General features: G+C 37.6%; 1 protein-coding gene across 11 annotated transcripts in view; it reads right to left on the reverse strand.

The window, feature by feature from the left end:
• Positions 1-9,413: 9,413 nt before the first annotated feature.
• The window catches only part of EYA4 (EYA transcriptional coactivator and phosphatase 4), a 299,220-nt gene continuing 294,415 nt past the window's right edge, over positions 9,414-14,218 (reverse strand). For 10 of the 11 annotated variants that reach the window (XM_060167382.1, XM_060167383.1, XM_060167381.1 and 7 more), the window contains one exon: positions 9,414-12,783. In XM_060167382.1, the coding sequence (XP_060023365.1) occupies positions 12,703-12,783 (81 nt within the window). In that variant the 3' untranslated portion in view covers positions 9,414-12,702. Of the gene's footprint in view, positions 12,846-14,218 lie in introns of all 11 variants that reach the window. The other variant, XM_060167388.1, reaches the window with a different exon arrangement.

The raw sequence follows: 14,218 nt of genomic DNA on the forward strand, positions 1-14,218 counted from the left end.
AAAAGGCAGGTGGAAGACGGGGAGGGATGTGAGGGGGAAGGACCACAGGATCATGTTCTGTTTCAGTCACATAAAATATATCTCTAAAGAAAGGAATTCTAATGACAAAGAGAAGAAGGGGACAAATGATAAATCATATAATTTAAAGCAGATTTCAAGCTTGATTCAACATCAAAACATCTTGTAAACCCATAGTCAGATATGCTGAAGAGGCAATCTCTTGGTTTTCCTTGACTAGGTTTCAATCTGGCCTGTTCAAATCATTCATTCCTTCTTTCCTCAGGCATGAGCAAATATTACAATGCTTGACCTTAGAGACACTCTTGTTGACAGGCAAAAAGGGGAGCGTGACTTTAGTAAGAAGGAAGTAAGCTAGAATATTTTGGCATATACGGCTTTTACAAGTTGTTCGTGAACTGAATCACACTTTATAGAAATTGAAGAGCATCTGCTGCTAAAGAATCTTGGGATAAATCTTTTGTAAGTGAAAAAAAAACAGTGAAAGTACACATATTAAAATGTCCTTAATGCCGCTCTGAGCTGCTGACATTTGGCTCGTGATATAAAACCAAGTAATAGGCTCATGGCCTCCCTTTTTGCCTTGAAATGGAACACCCACTTGACTTGGAAAGATCTAGGGACCTCCTTATTCCATTGCCCTAAGCAATACAAATAATGCAAAATTGGCAGTGGTAATTACTTGTAGACAGTAGAAGAAACCAACATGACTTTAAATTTTGCAGCTAAATTTTGGGGTAATTTGTTACACAGAAATGGCTAACTAATACATGGGGTAGACAAGTAAGTCTTTCTCCATCAGCTTTTCTGATATAGCTGGGTAGAGGAAACTTAGTCTCCAAAATCATACCATTTAACCTATTGTCTGCCTCAGCTCACATGAGGATGGATAAAGACTTCATCTCAGGCTAGAGCACTAGTGTCCAAATTTGCTTCTACTATATCAAATATGAAGAGAAAAGAGACTGATAACTCTCTTTTTCACAATTTAGCAATTGTGGTGCAAACATTCCCTCTCAAGCCCTTTACTCTTCTTAAGCCTCTGAGGAGTGGTTACTTGTAGACGATTCTAAGTTATTACTGAATAACATCCCTACAGGCAGTTTGCACAGTATTTATTGAGCAGCTTTTAATGACAAATAGAGTGAGAAATACCAGGCAAAGAATATGGTAATAACAGTACATAAATTTTATTTTCATTTAGCATGAAAACACCTGATTTCCTTCAACATTGCAAACATGTCACATTATTAGGCAGTGAAAGTCTGATGAATTTAAACATTTATTTAGACATTGTTTTGAATGGAAAAGGTACTTTAATTCGACTTGCCTCCACTACTCCAGATCATTTTATTTTTATTTGTTTTATTTCACTTTGGTTCGGTTTAATTAAAAACAAATATCTCAAGGAGAGAAAGCAACTGGAAATTTCTCTCAGGATGGGATTGGTTATTTTAAAGATATTTCTCTTCTTATTCTCTTTAGAACAGAGAGAGAAACTCAAGATAGCATACTTTATGGTCAGATTTTGGCAAATAGCTCATGTTTTGTAGTTAATAAATATGATTCAAGTTAAGTGTTTAGAAGGAAACTCTTGCTAGACCATTGTTTTAAACAAAACATAAAAAAGGCACTAATTAATTATGTACAATTTGGTTATTAAAGAAGGGAATTTCAGGCTAGGAAGGTGACTTATTCCTATACATAATGTTAAAGAAATAAGTACCTACAAGGTTAAATTACTACCCTGTAAAAAGACCAACAGACAACAGCCTCACAACTGTCAAGGTCACGAGTTGTTTCATTACTATGATGTGTTCTCCAGCATTAAGTTTCTGTCAGTTGTTGTAATAGAAACTCTTACTTTTAGGGTTTAGCATTCAGCTGTTAAAAAAAAAGGTTCTGGTTGATCTAAAAACAAAGTAAATAAGCTCTCAGGGTGTGCGCCTGTATGAGTGTTTTGGGTTACATGAAAATAGGGGAAAAGAGAAAACCTGTACAAGTTCTAACTATCATGTTAGTTCTCATCATACAGAATGTTGGGGACTTGCTGTGACTTAGCAGTGCCCTTTTTGCTGAACACATTGTGTGCCTATCAGAGGGACTGTCATGAGTCAGGGTGATAGGCTAAACATTTTTCCAAAGAAAGAAAAAGTAAAGAGTGGTCACAGGATTTGGCATCCAGTTGACTAAGTTTGTTCTAAACTGCTTTTCACAGATGATGAGGTGATGTGGTCACTGGATTTAGGGCAGGGAGGATGAGGGAAGCAGATGGAGCTCTGAGATTCCAGGCCTACATATCTGTGTTCTCAGGACGTACGGCCAATTTATAGGGTAACATAAAGTGAGGTGCCAGGATTGATCAAGGGCACTGTAACGTAGAGGGGGGAATATTTGAAAGTAACACTTTAAAACTATTCTGAGATATTTTAGATCGCTTTTTTTTTTTTAAATTTATTTTTGGCTGCGTTGGGTCTTCGTTGCTGTGCGCAGGCTTTCTCTAGTTGCAGCGAGTAGGGGCTACTTTTTGTTGCGGTGCACGGGCTTCTCATTGCGGTGGCTTCTCTTGTTATGGAGCACAGGCTCTAGGCGCGCAGGCTTCCGTAGTTGCAGCACGTGGGCTCAGTAGTTGTGGCCCACGGGCTCTAGAGCTCAGGCTCAGTAGTTGTGGCGCACAGGCTTAGTTGCTCCACGGCATGTGGGATCTTCCCAGACCAGGGCTCAAACCTCTGTCCCCTGCACTGGCAAGCGGATTCTTAATCACTCCACGAGGGGAGTCCTAGGTCCCTTTCTTTTAGATAAACAGTTCCCTCCCTTTTATTTTCCTGCCGATCCCATGTCTCTTGGCCGCGGTGTAACCGGAAAGAGCAGACCCAGAGAATCAGGAGTCCCAAACCACTTAACATATTTTGACCAATTCTAACCTCCTTTATTCTCTCAGACGTTGATTGGAGGGCATCCTTTGGGCTGTTTGCTCCAGGAATTACCATTTCCAATTGTTTATTAGTGCACACTTTCTTGACGACAAGTTTAAGGAACAAAAGGAAATGAAAGGAAAGGAAAGGAAAGGGAAGAAAAGGAAAGAAGCGCTCTTGGCTTACGAAACTAAAAAAATCCAGGCATGGTTGTTGAGTAGAAGTTCTGGCTCCTGACATGCTGAAACTAAATTCTCCAGTAATATCACCAGGCTCCATCTCTCAGCTCATGTGCTGACTTCATATTCAGGTTCTCTCTCAGCATGGTGAGAAGAACAGTCCTGGTGTTTTAGGCTGAAGAAGCCACCAGAGCTTATTATCCCAGAAGGACAGTGCATCTCCCACAACAGATTTGGAGAATAGTCTTGGGGTAGGCTTCCATAAGCCAAGTTTTGGTCCTATACCTATCTTTGGGCAAATAAATTTTTGTGGCAAATAGGATGGAATATGCTGATTGGCTAAGGCTGAGCCCAGAGGTATGGTCGTTCCCTAAAAAGGGAGATATTGAGTACACAAGAAAGCTCATGTTTACTATAGAAAAGGCAACCCATGGAACAGCAGAAAATATTTGCAACTCATATATCTGATAAGAAGTTAATATCCAGACTATATAAAGAATTCCTACAATTCAACAACAACGAAAAACAACCCAATTTAAAAATAAGCAAAGGACTGAACAGACATTTCTCCAAACAAGGTATATAAACAGACAATAAGCACATAAAAAGATGTTCAACATCATGAATCATTCAGGAAATGCAAATCAAAACCGCAATGAAATATCACCTCACACACGTTAGAATGGCTACAATCAAAAAACATAAAAGTTAACGATGATGTGGAGAAATTGGAACCCATGTGCATTAGTAATGAGAACGTAAAATGGTGTAGTTACTATGGAAAAGTGTGGTGGTTCCTCAAAAATTTAAAACTGGAATTAGCATATGATCCAGCAATTTCACTTCTGAGTATATACCCAACACATAAAGCAGGGACTCCGAGAGGTATTTGTACACCCATGTTGATAGCACCATTACTTGCAATAGCTCAAAGCTGGAAGCAACTCTAATGTTCACTGGATGAGTGGATAAACAAAATGTGGTATATGTATACAATGACATATCATTCAGCCTTCAAAAGAAAGGAATTCTGACACACACTGGGACAAGGATGAACCTTGAGGACATTACGCTAAGTGAAATAAGCCAGTCACCAAAGGATAAATACTGTACGACTATGTTTATATGAGGTACGTAGAGTAGTCAAATTCCAGGGGCTTGAGAGAGCGGAAAGGGTTTTATTTTTCAATGGGTGCAGAGTTTCAGTTTTGCAAGACATAGTGTTCTGTGGATGGATGGTTGGTGATGGTAATATAACAATGTGAATGTACTTCAAACCACTGACTGTACACTTAAAAATTGTAAAGATGGTGAATTTCATGTATAGTTTACAACTTAAAAAGAAACCTATGTCCACTATAGAATTTTTAAAAAGATATGAAGTTGGCCAATCTGTTTCTAAAAACATTTTCTCCATTTACCCTTTAGGGACTTTCTTCTGAACATCTTCCTTCTAGACACTGCTGAAATCATGCTGATTCTTCAGTGCTCCACCTTGGTTTGTTTCCCCTCATACCAGGTGGCTCTTGAAACTTCCTAATTCCCCACTCTGGTCAGACACCTGTTCAGAGCCCTCCAGTAAGGTCATGCCTCAGGTCAGGGAGCCTGTAAGTCAGTTGTGCTAAAAGCTGTTGATGTATGTGTTAATTCAAGAAAGGCATTTTGAAAAGGGGACATTGGAAAATGTGTTTTTAACTAAATGTCAATCAACTCAGCAGCTTTCATTGGATAGTTATCTCTTGGGTTTCCATATAGAACTGGATATAACTGTAATCACTAAGTCAAATCATCAGCTAAGGGTCCTTTTACCATTTATCTGCAAAAGTAACATTTTTATAGCACAAGAGCCATTTGTCACATAGGCAACATAGGATGTTACTTGGATGGCATTTATACCCATGTGGGGAGATAAGAGTTACAGTTAACTCCATTGCTTGCAATCTCACATGCTTTTTTAAAAACATTTATTTTATTGACGTATAGTTGATTTACAATGTTATGTTAATTTCTGCTGTACAGCAAAGTGATTCAGTATACATATATGTGAGTGTATGTGTATATATACATATATATTCTTTTTCATATTCTTTTCCCTTATGGTTTATCACAGGATATTGAATACAGTTCCCTGTGCTATAAGTAGGACCTTGTTGTTATCCATCCTATATATAATAGTTTGCATCTGCTAACTGCAAACTCCCAATCCATCCTTCGCCTCTGCTCCTGATTGCACTTTTCCTCAGGTCATAATTCTACAAGTTCTGAGCAACTCAATTACAATAGTTGGACAACCAGATACGGTGAAAGGAGCATAACTCTGCAGCCCAGATGGTCCACCTGATAGAACTACCTTCCAGTTCTATTCGTGCCACCCACCAGTCATGTGACCTCCGGAAGTCACTTAAACTATACAATAGGGCTAATAATACCAGCTCTCAGGGATGTGATCATTAAATGAGGTCACATAGGGTAAGCTCCTGGCTCATGATATGTCTGCCAATGTTACTTTCCTTCCTCTTCCTCCTCTGGCATGCTCTCTCCCTTTAGAGCTGACTCCAAAGCTAACAATTAAATCAAAGCAAGACTGCAAGACATTCCCATTGCTCACCTCACTTCAGTGGTACCCACTGTCTCCACCCAGCTGACACTGCTGAGGTCAGACTAGTAAAACTACAACAACAATAAAGGCTTCACACAGAGAGAAGGAGCATGAATGAATATTCACACTCTGCACAGACAGAAAGAAAATGTTCCCTTGTCTATTTTTAGAAACCAGTTCTTGAGCCAAGCCTTGTAACAATGCATATTGCCGAAAGGGGTAATAGTATGTGGCAGTAGATTTTATTGAGAAGAGGGGTGGGTCCTCAAAACTTGGAAAATGCACTTGTCATTTGTAAAACTCTAAATGCAAATTTAAAAAATGATGTGTTAGACCACTGTTTTTTTCAGAGCCCTTTCTAGTGTCTCCCCTACCTCCATCCCCTGCTGTTCCCATAACTGATGTAGAAGTAATTTCATGAGCCAAATAGCATAGCTTTGCAGGTGTGTGTTTGGCATTAATTTTAATTTCTGTTCACATACATGTTATTACTGCCCACTCTCATGAAATAGTTTATTCAACCAAAACATAGATCCTAATGAAAGCCATATTTTGGGGGAATACACGAATCCATCTAAGAATAAGTGATTAAATCATCTGTCATTTACTGACGAAAATTTCACAGAGGCATTTGAATTTCTCCAGGGTTGTAAACCAGGGTTTATCTTTACTGGAAACTGGGGTAAGGCAGGATATGGGGAGCAGCATGTTAAATCAATTGGTCACCCCCAATAATTTTCCCTGGTGTGCATTGTGCCTACACATTCTACATTACCGCCATCTTTCCCAACTTTCACTTGTGCTGTCTCAAGTTTGCACAATGCTAAATGCTTCTTAAATGACTAACTGATATGGTCAGATGAAATTATTTAGATTTTTGGACTGCTTTCAGAGTAACTCAGTTATGATGCAGTGGGGTGTTTAAGAAACAGCCGGGAAGTTGCTGCAAATTCAGCTTTACACAGAACAATTCTTCCAAATGAACACTTTCAAACACTGGACTCAGTATCTTCCTTCAATAACAAGCACCACCACCAGCAATAAAAACAACCACCAGAAGCTTTTTTCCTTCTTTTGTTTCTGATCTCTGTGAACTGCACTGCGTCTTCCAAATTTCCCAAACCAGAAACCTAGAAGGCAGGCTGGATTTACCTGAGGAGCAGTAATGATTGCTAAGTCCTCATTCTTCTTAGCATCTTAATCTTTTTGAGTCTGTGTACGTCCATATTCACGGCCATCCCCTAATTCAGGAATAGATCAATAACTCTCTGGGATCCTCTTAGATCCCTTACCTCTAATGAGTTGCCAGAGAAACTGTTATCAAGCATAAATCCAGATGCATAAATCCTTTGTTTATAAACGGTTCATTGAATACTACTTATCCCAGGATAAAACCAAAATTGGTTCACGGTGTATTGGAAACCTTCATGATCTGGCCCTTGTTTATTTTCCAGCCTCATTTCTTACTATTTCCTATCTTTACTCTGTGCCTCAGAAACAGGAATTATTTGCAGCTCCTTGACCACATCATTCTACTTTTCTCTCTCTTACCTAGAGTCTCATATATATATTTTCCACTTTATCTGGGTGTTTCCCATCCCCTTTTCCCTGGCCTTTTCCATTTTGCCAGTGGAGTTCCAGCTTGGAAATCATCTTGTCCAGGAATTCTCCCTTTGTGGGCTGGTCAGGTGCATATGCAAGTTACTGGCCACGTACCATGTGCTTACCCATCGTGGCGCCTTTCACACACTGTCTTCACACCTTTCGCCACCGAACCGAGGGTCAGGAGTGTGCTGAGTTCACGGTCAGCCCTACCAGCTGTGGTAGGAGACTGACTCGATGGCTCTTCCACCGCCTCCGATACATGCTCTCATTCAAATCTTTGTATTTCCCGGAAGGCTCCCCAGAGAACTAGATTGACATCATCATCGCAGCTCCCAGGCACAAAACTCCAAGACTTCATGACTACGAAGGACAATACAGTGCCCTTTAGCTGTAGAGACAGTGCCCTTTAGCTGTAGAGACAGTGTCCGCACAAGCCCCAATCAAAAAGTATTTCATGGGGAGGGAAAATGAGCATCTGGCTCGTATATATCTGCTTTGTCAGAGATTTCTTAGCACATTATGTCTCCACATTTTTCAAACTCTGTGCTAACACAATCCTGGAAGATCCTCTGGAGGAGAGTCAGGCATTTAAAGTCAGAGCCTGGAATTATTTTTGCTGTGTGCAAACATCTTTCTTGGCCAGAGTACATCCCCAGAATTGACTTTGGCCTGGTTAGATTTGAGAGGGCTTTGAGAAGTGACCAGTGAATGAGAATATACGTATCACTACATCCAATGACTGATTTTTTATAAATAAATGCAAACCATGCACAGATATTAAACAATGGTTACCTTTTGCTACCTAAGGAAAATCATACACTTCTCTTTCTTTCATTTTTTTGTTTCTGGGATTCAGAATCATGAACCACAGAGTCTGCATAGATCTGATTTTTACATAATATTTTGTGGCTTTAAGTAATTTAAATCAACTAAATCTACTGACGTTGCATATTATTTTTTTAAAGAAAAGAGTAAAAGGAAGAAATCACTGATTCATTATGAACTTATTTTTTTTTCCTCATGTATAACTTTCCAGCTCATGTATAATTTTTTTCCAAACACACCTATGCTTATGGCTTATTGCTCTTTATTTTCATGAATTATTAGGTCAGTAAACACTCCAGCTAAGTTGTAAAAATTTACATTGGTCCCATCTAAACTTACCTGAATGTTTTCTTTTTCTTCTTTTTTAAAAAAATCTAACTTTACTATTTTAAATTTCTTTAATTCCAAACCATGATCATATAGATGTTTTCCTATGGTTTATGCATTCACTCAACAAATGTTTTTTGAGTACCTATTATATGCCAGACACTTTCTTAGATACTGGTTATACAGAAGTTAAGAAAACAAAACAAAACAAATCCCTGCCTTCACAGAACATACATTCTAGTAAGTGAGTCATCTAATACAAAAGATAAATAAAATATGTGTCATGTTGGATAAGTATAAGGACTAAGTATTATTTAACAGTAAAGCAGGGAAATGACAGAAGTGTTGGATGAGCATCTGCAGTTTTAGAGCTAAGGACCTACTCATCAACTTGGAGGGTGATGTTTTAAAAAGTTGTGAAAGAGCTTGGTCTGAAATTTCGCTTTGGTTTGCATTTGAACAATAGACTTGCAAGTAAATCAATACTATACACAAGATAATAAAGGAGCTGTTATATCTGTTTCAGAAAAACATTCCTTTATCACTCTTGGAAGCTACTTATAAACCATGTCCCATATTCATCTAAAGGGAACTTGCTTTAAATATTCTAAATGGTATTATTTTATCACTAACGATACATCTATCACTAATGTAGTCACTGTCTCTAGTGACTACATTATGCATTATACTTTAACATAACTACCTGTATGTAAAAAACTAGGTACTCACATCTTTTTCAGTACATCAGCCCACTTTTAGTCTTAATTAGTGACATTTTACTGTGTGGCAGCTCAGCTTGCCTTAACTGCAAACTATGCAATTTAGGCACAAACAAGGGAAGGTAAGAAGACAGCAAGAAGCCTAAATACAAATTTCACGTTATTTAGAATCAAGCTTAATACACACAACAGAAACTCTACGACATGGAGGGTGAAGAAAACGAAATCATTTCCAAAGGTATTTATTGAGAAATAGTAAAGATATACATATTTTTACAAGCTTTTAATATTAATTTACATTTCTTTAAATTATGTAGGCCCCAATAATCTATACTTTACTAATACGTAACAGAAACCCTTGACTTTGTTAGATTTCCATAATGCTACCATAGTTGGGAGTCAAAAATGCAACTTTGGCTCAAGATGCTTGTTTGTTTTTAAAAGAGATACTAAATGCCATATTCACTGAGAATGCAGGCTTGTCATAAACAAATGTGCATTAAAAAAAAAACCCCAAAAACCTTCATACTGAGCATGCTGTTGACACTATTTTGAATCTTAGCTCACCAGAGACTAAGGGAAAACACATTTTTAGAGTGTTATCTACTTTTTGTGCACAAATTCCATGATCCTAAAATATTTTTTTGTCTCTGAATTTGATTTACAAATCTTTGCAGGGTGTAATGACTTCATCTTGTCTGTGACACTATTGTAGCTGGGCCACCTGTTTTGCTATTCTTCAGGTGCAACACAAGGTGGTGACCTGTCCCGGCGATACCACAAGTTTGCACATATAGGAACCAAACACCCATGTCCGTGACAAAACATTTTCAAATTGGTTTATAATAAGGCACAATATCCTATATGTCAACAGAACATGGCAACTTCCAAAGGGGCTTTTTTGTTTGTTGGTTTATCTTTTGTTTTTAAGATCAGAAAGGAATAGGATCTTGGGTTCCTAAGGGGGGGAAGAGAAGCGTTCTAGCCTGAGCATGCTCAAAGTCACAGGACAAACTGTGATGTGGGCTCACTGGCCTGCACCACGGTGGTACCAGACGAGCTGTTCTCCAACAACCTAGCATTTAGGTTTTAGGCTGGCAGCCTCTTCTGAACACATCATCATCGGAGAAGAGGTCTGTGGGACATAGCACTGCTGATGTAATCAGCGACTCTTCTCTTTGCCCTGTAAAGGGGTGTTCCTTTCTGTACCTGCAGTTTTAGCAGCATAAGAAGCCTTGCCTGTTTGATATGAAAAAAAGAGTGAAAAATTTCGATGTAATGCCAAAATTCTATCATTTAAAGAACCTGGCTCTACAGTAAAGATAATTTTGTTTTGTTCACAGTAATAAATATTTAAGGTTTTAGTGCACAAAATAGAATTATGTACTGATAATCAATGCAGCTCTTTAATTTTTTAAAACTACTGTTTTCAAGCTAAAGGCCAATAGAAATGTAAGATTTATTATTATTATTATTATTAAGTATTCCAACCTTAATCTATCTGCAAGAGTACTTGGTGCAGAGGTAGCCAAAAGCTACAAAATTTAAAGATTAAGATTAAGGTCTACGTGTGATGAAACCACAATCTTAAAATCTGCAAAATAGGGTCTCAATCTCTTTCTGCCCAATGTAAACATGGCCTTAGTGTACAGTAAAGAAATACAGGTTTATAGCTTGGAAAATAAAATCACATTTCCATAGCAAATGTTGTGATCAGTGTACAAAGCACCAATCTTTTGGGAGCCACCGAAGCCTCAGATGATGGATTATCATGGACCAGTCTCTGGTTAGGAGCACTGCTTAGTAGCTGGATGGCAAGTTCTGCATTGTGACATTTTAAACACAGAACTGCAGGTGTAGACACCATTAAAACACTCCTAGATCTTGAAGTCTTAAATTTCCACAAGGGAAATCATGTCATACGAAATGACAGGAGAACCTGTATCGTGTTCCTAACATGGGCTACACACCAAGAAAAAAAAACATGCAAACACAACGATGACAGGCTCTCCTTGCAATGAATGAAGTCCATTGTGCAGTAATGGTACGGCCAGAAACTAAGGTACGCGGGTCTGTAATGGAGAGAGACTGGATGGATGTGTTAAGACAGAGAACCAGATACTATTTCACCGTTGTAACTTCAGTAACGCTGCCAAGATCTGGCTCACTTGTTCATTTATTTTATGATGATAGTCTAGGTAAAATTTCCATTGATTCACTTCTTTCCTTAGAAACCGTCTGGGGCATTCACCTTCCACTACTGATGACACTTCATTTTTGCAATGGCATTGGGAATAAATGCACTTAGCTTTATTTTAAGCCCTGTTCACCCAATGTGAATTTTAAGCCATGTTCATGCATATTTTAAGAAAGTTTGGGTGATATTTGCTTATGATTTTCATCAGTATATTTTCTTCTATACAACTTTGACGTATCAACGAGTCAGACTCCAAACAGTATAGGTCATCATGAATATGGCTCTTAGTTTTCTCCAGTAAAACTGTAGAAAGGGTACTCGAGGTTTCAACATACACTTCACTTTCTAAGTAAAGGTCCCACAATCTTTCCCAAACCTTCTGCTTCTGGTTGGATGCACCAATAGTTGCCTCATACAATTATTGGAATTATTAAGAACCCAAATAAAACACAAGCTTTCCTTTATTATTATTGTTTTCTTATTGCAACAAATACTCAGTTTCTTGCTGATGCATTATGAAGCTTTGATAGCTTGAATTTTAAATTTGGTCATCTTAAGAATGATCACAAAGGTTTTTGTTTTTCATTATCTACAGAGATTTTAACCAAAGTTACATTGTAACACACAAATGCTGTCTTGTCTTTAAGGCACAACACATCAGTATGAACATTCTGTTTGCCAAACTTAAAAAAAGAGACATGATTAGATTCCCATTTCCCCTCCCGCTACCCTCCCCGACAAATGAAAGAAAAATTGCATCCACTTTCAAAGTCAGCTGCTAATAAAGTCACAGTAAATTACTTTCATCAATAATTTACACAAATTACAGGTCTAGATAGGACTGTCCTTACACAGTCTGAGTGCATTCCAATTCAGATTTTCTGGGCTAGGTAGGCTAAAGTCAGATTCAAACCTCAGGGCTGAGAAGATCTCCCATTTTGAGGAATGTTGTTGAACCTTGTCAGACGGAGCCTGTGTTGGTGCTTTGCCAGGGTGAGAGCTCTTTGCTAAAGCTGTTACTTCCAGTTAGGACTCATTCGGTGTGTACCAGCAACCTCCACAGATTTTTTTTTTAAACCATTAAAGTGTTGTAAATATAAGACCATAGAGCTTCCTTTCTGTAGCACTAAAGTTTAATTCCATTCAGCAATCTGAATTCTTCATTCTGGAATTCTCATTCCAAATATGATTTCATCCTTTAAGACAATTTATATGTGTAAAGCCAGAGGCATTGAATCACACATAAAAATTCAGTGTACTTGAAATATTAAAAAAAAAAAAACAAAAAAAAAAACGGATCTCCAGCTAGAGAACACAGTTACAAATACTCTAATTCCAGTGCTTGATGTAGAGCCAAGAGGTCTGAATGACTTGATATCCTCCAAAAGGGCATATTGTGCTGTGTGGTTAAGAGAGGGAGGGATGGGAGAGAGAAGGGGAAGGGATGGAGAGAGAGCATAACTATTATCTCAGTGAAGCAGCGGTCCGCACAAGGAAGTGTAGTTCACCCAAGTTCAAGGGAGGGAGTTTAAGGGAGGGACGATCATATTTGAAGGTTTGGTAGCATCAATGTGGTATTGTCAAAATAATAGAGAAATAGATCTGAACTGGATTTTAATGATAATAAAAGAAAGTAATGAGATTTCTTAAGTAGTTTAATATTTATTTTGGAAAGTGTCATTACTAATCTCAGCATCCGGGAAAGCAAGCTGAGCGTCAAAATCCTACGTGGCTGGAGGAAAACAAATTTTACTTACTACGTCACTCCTTAAGGTCCATCTCTCAGAAAAAATGACAAACTTCCTAAATCCAAGGCTTTTTGTCCATTTGAGAGGAAGAGGGTGAATTCCTTTCTACATTAAAATATAATTTGAAGCTGGACTATATAAGGTAGAAGAAAATGTGGGGATGATCAAGTTTCTTACTTGTCTGGGGTAAGTAATAATTTAAGCCAGCAGAGTTGACCTGATTTATTTCCTTGGTGTGGGATTGAGGGAAAGCACTCCAGCATGCATGCTCAAGGGGGAGATATCACCCCCTTACGGGGACAAAAATGAGTTTTTGTGGGGAAAAAATTCTTAGATATTACAATGGTTTGTGGCTCTCCAAAGCTATACCAGTAATGGTATATGCGTGGTATTAAAATTTCATGAATGGTTGTAATTAGGAAAAAAAATGTCTAAAAATACTTCATTGTGGACAATAATGAAAAAAAGGAAATAATGCACTATAGCAATTAACAAAACCAAAACTTTATTTGTAAGTTTGGGCTGATCACATCTTGTAGACTATATATTTGCATGTAAAATGGAAATATATGTATATTATATGTAACATGGAAAAGACACTTTATTATAAAAATGAATAATTAAAATAATAATCTCTATTGTTATATAGTTTTTTACTGCCCAATATGGTAGCCACTAGCCCAATATGGTTATTGAGCTCTCAAAATGTGGCAAGTCCAGTTCAAAATACACACTGAATTTCGGAGACTTAGAATTGTTTTAAAAATGTAAATATCACATGAATAGTTTTTATACTTATTAGGTGTTTAGACAATAATATTTTGAGTATATTGGTATATCATTAGAACTAATTCTACCTGTCTCTCTTTTTAATTTTTTTTAAACACAGCTTCCAAAAAATTTAAAATTACAAATATAGCTCACATCATATATTTCTATAGGGGAGTTCAGTTGTCAACTTTGAAATTTCTTCTTAGATTTACAAAACAAACTATGCTTTTGGGTCAAATTAAAGCACAAAATTCACCTAGAAGTAACTTTTTAAAAATTCAGCTCAGATCTATTTGTAATAGCAAAATAGTACTT

Source organism: Lagenorhynchus albirostris, chromosome 12, assembly GCF_949774975.1.
Source record: "Lagenorhynchus albirostris chromosome 12, mLagAlb1.1, whole genome shotgun sequence".
Classification (NCBI taxonomy): Eukaryota; Metazoa; Chordata; class Mammalia; order Artiodactyla; family Delphinidae; genus Lagenorhynchus; species Lagenorhynchus albirostris.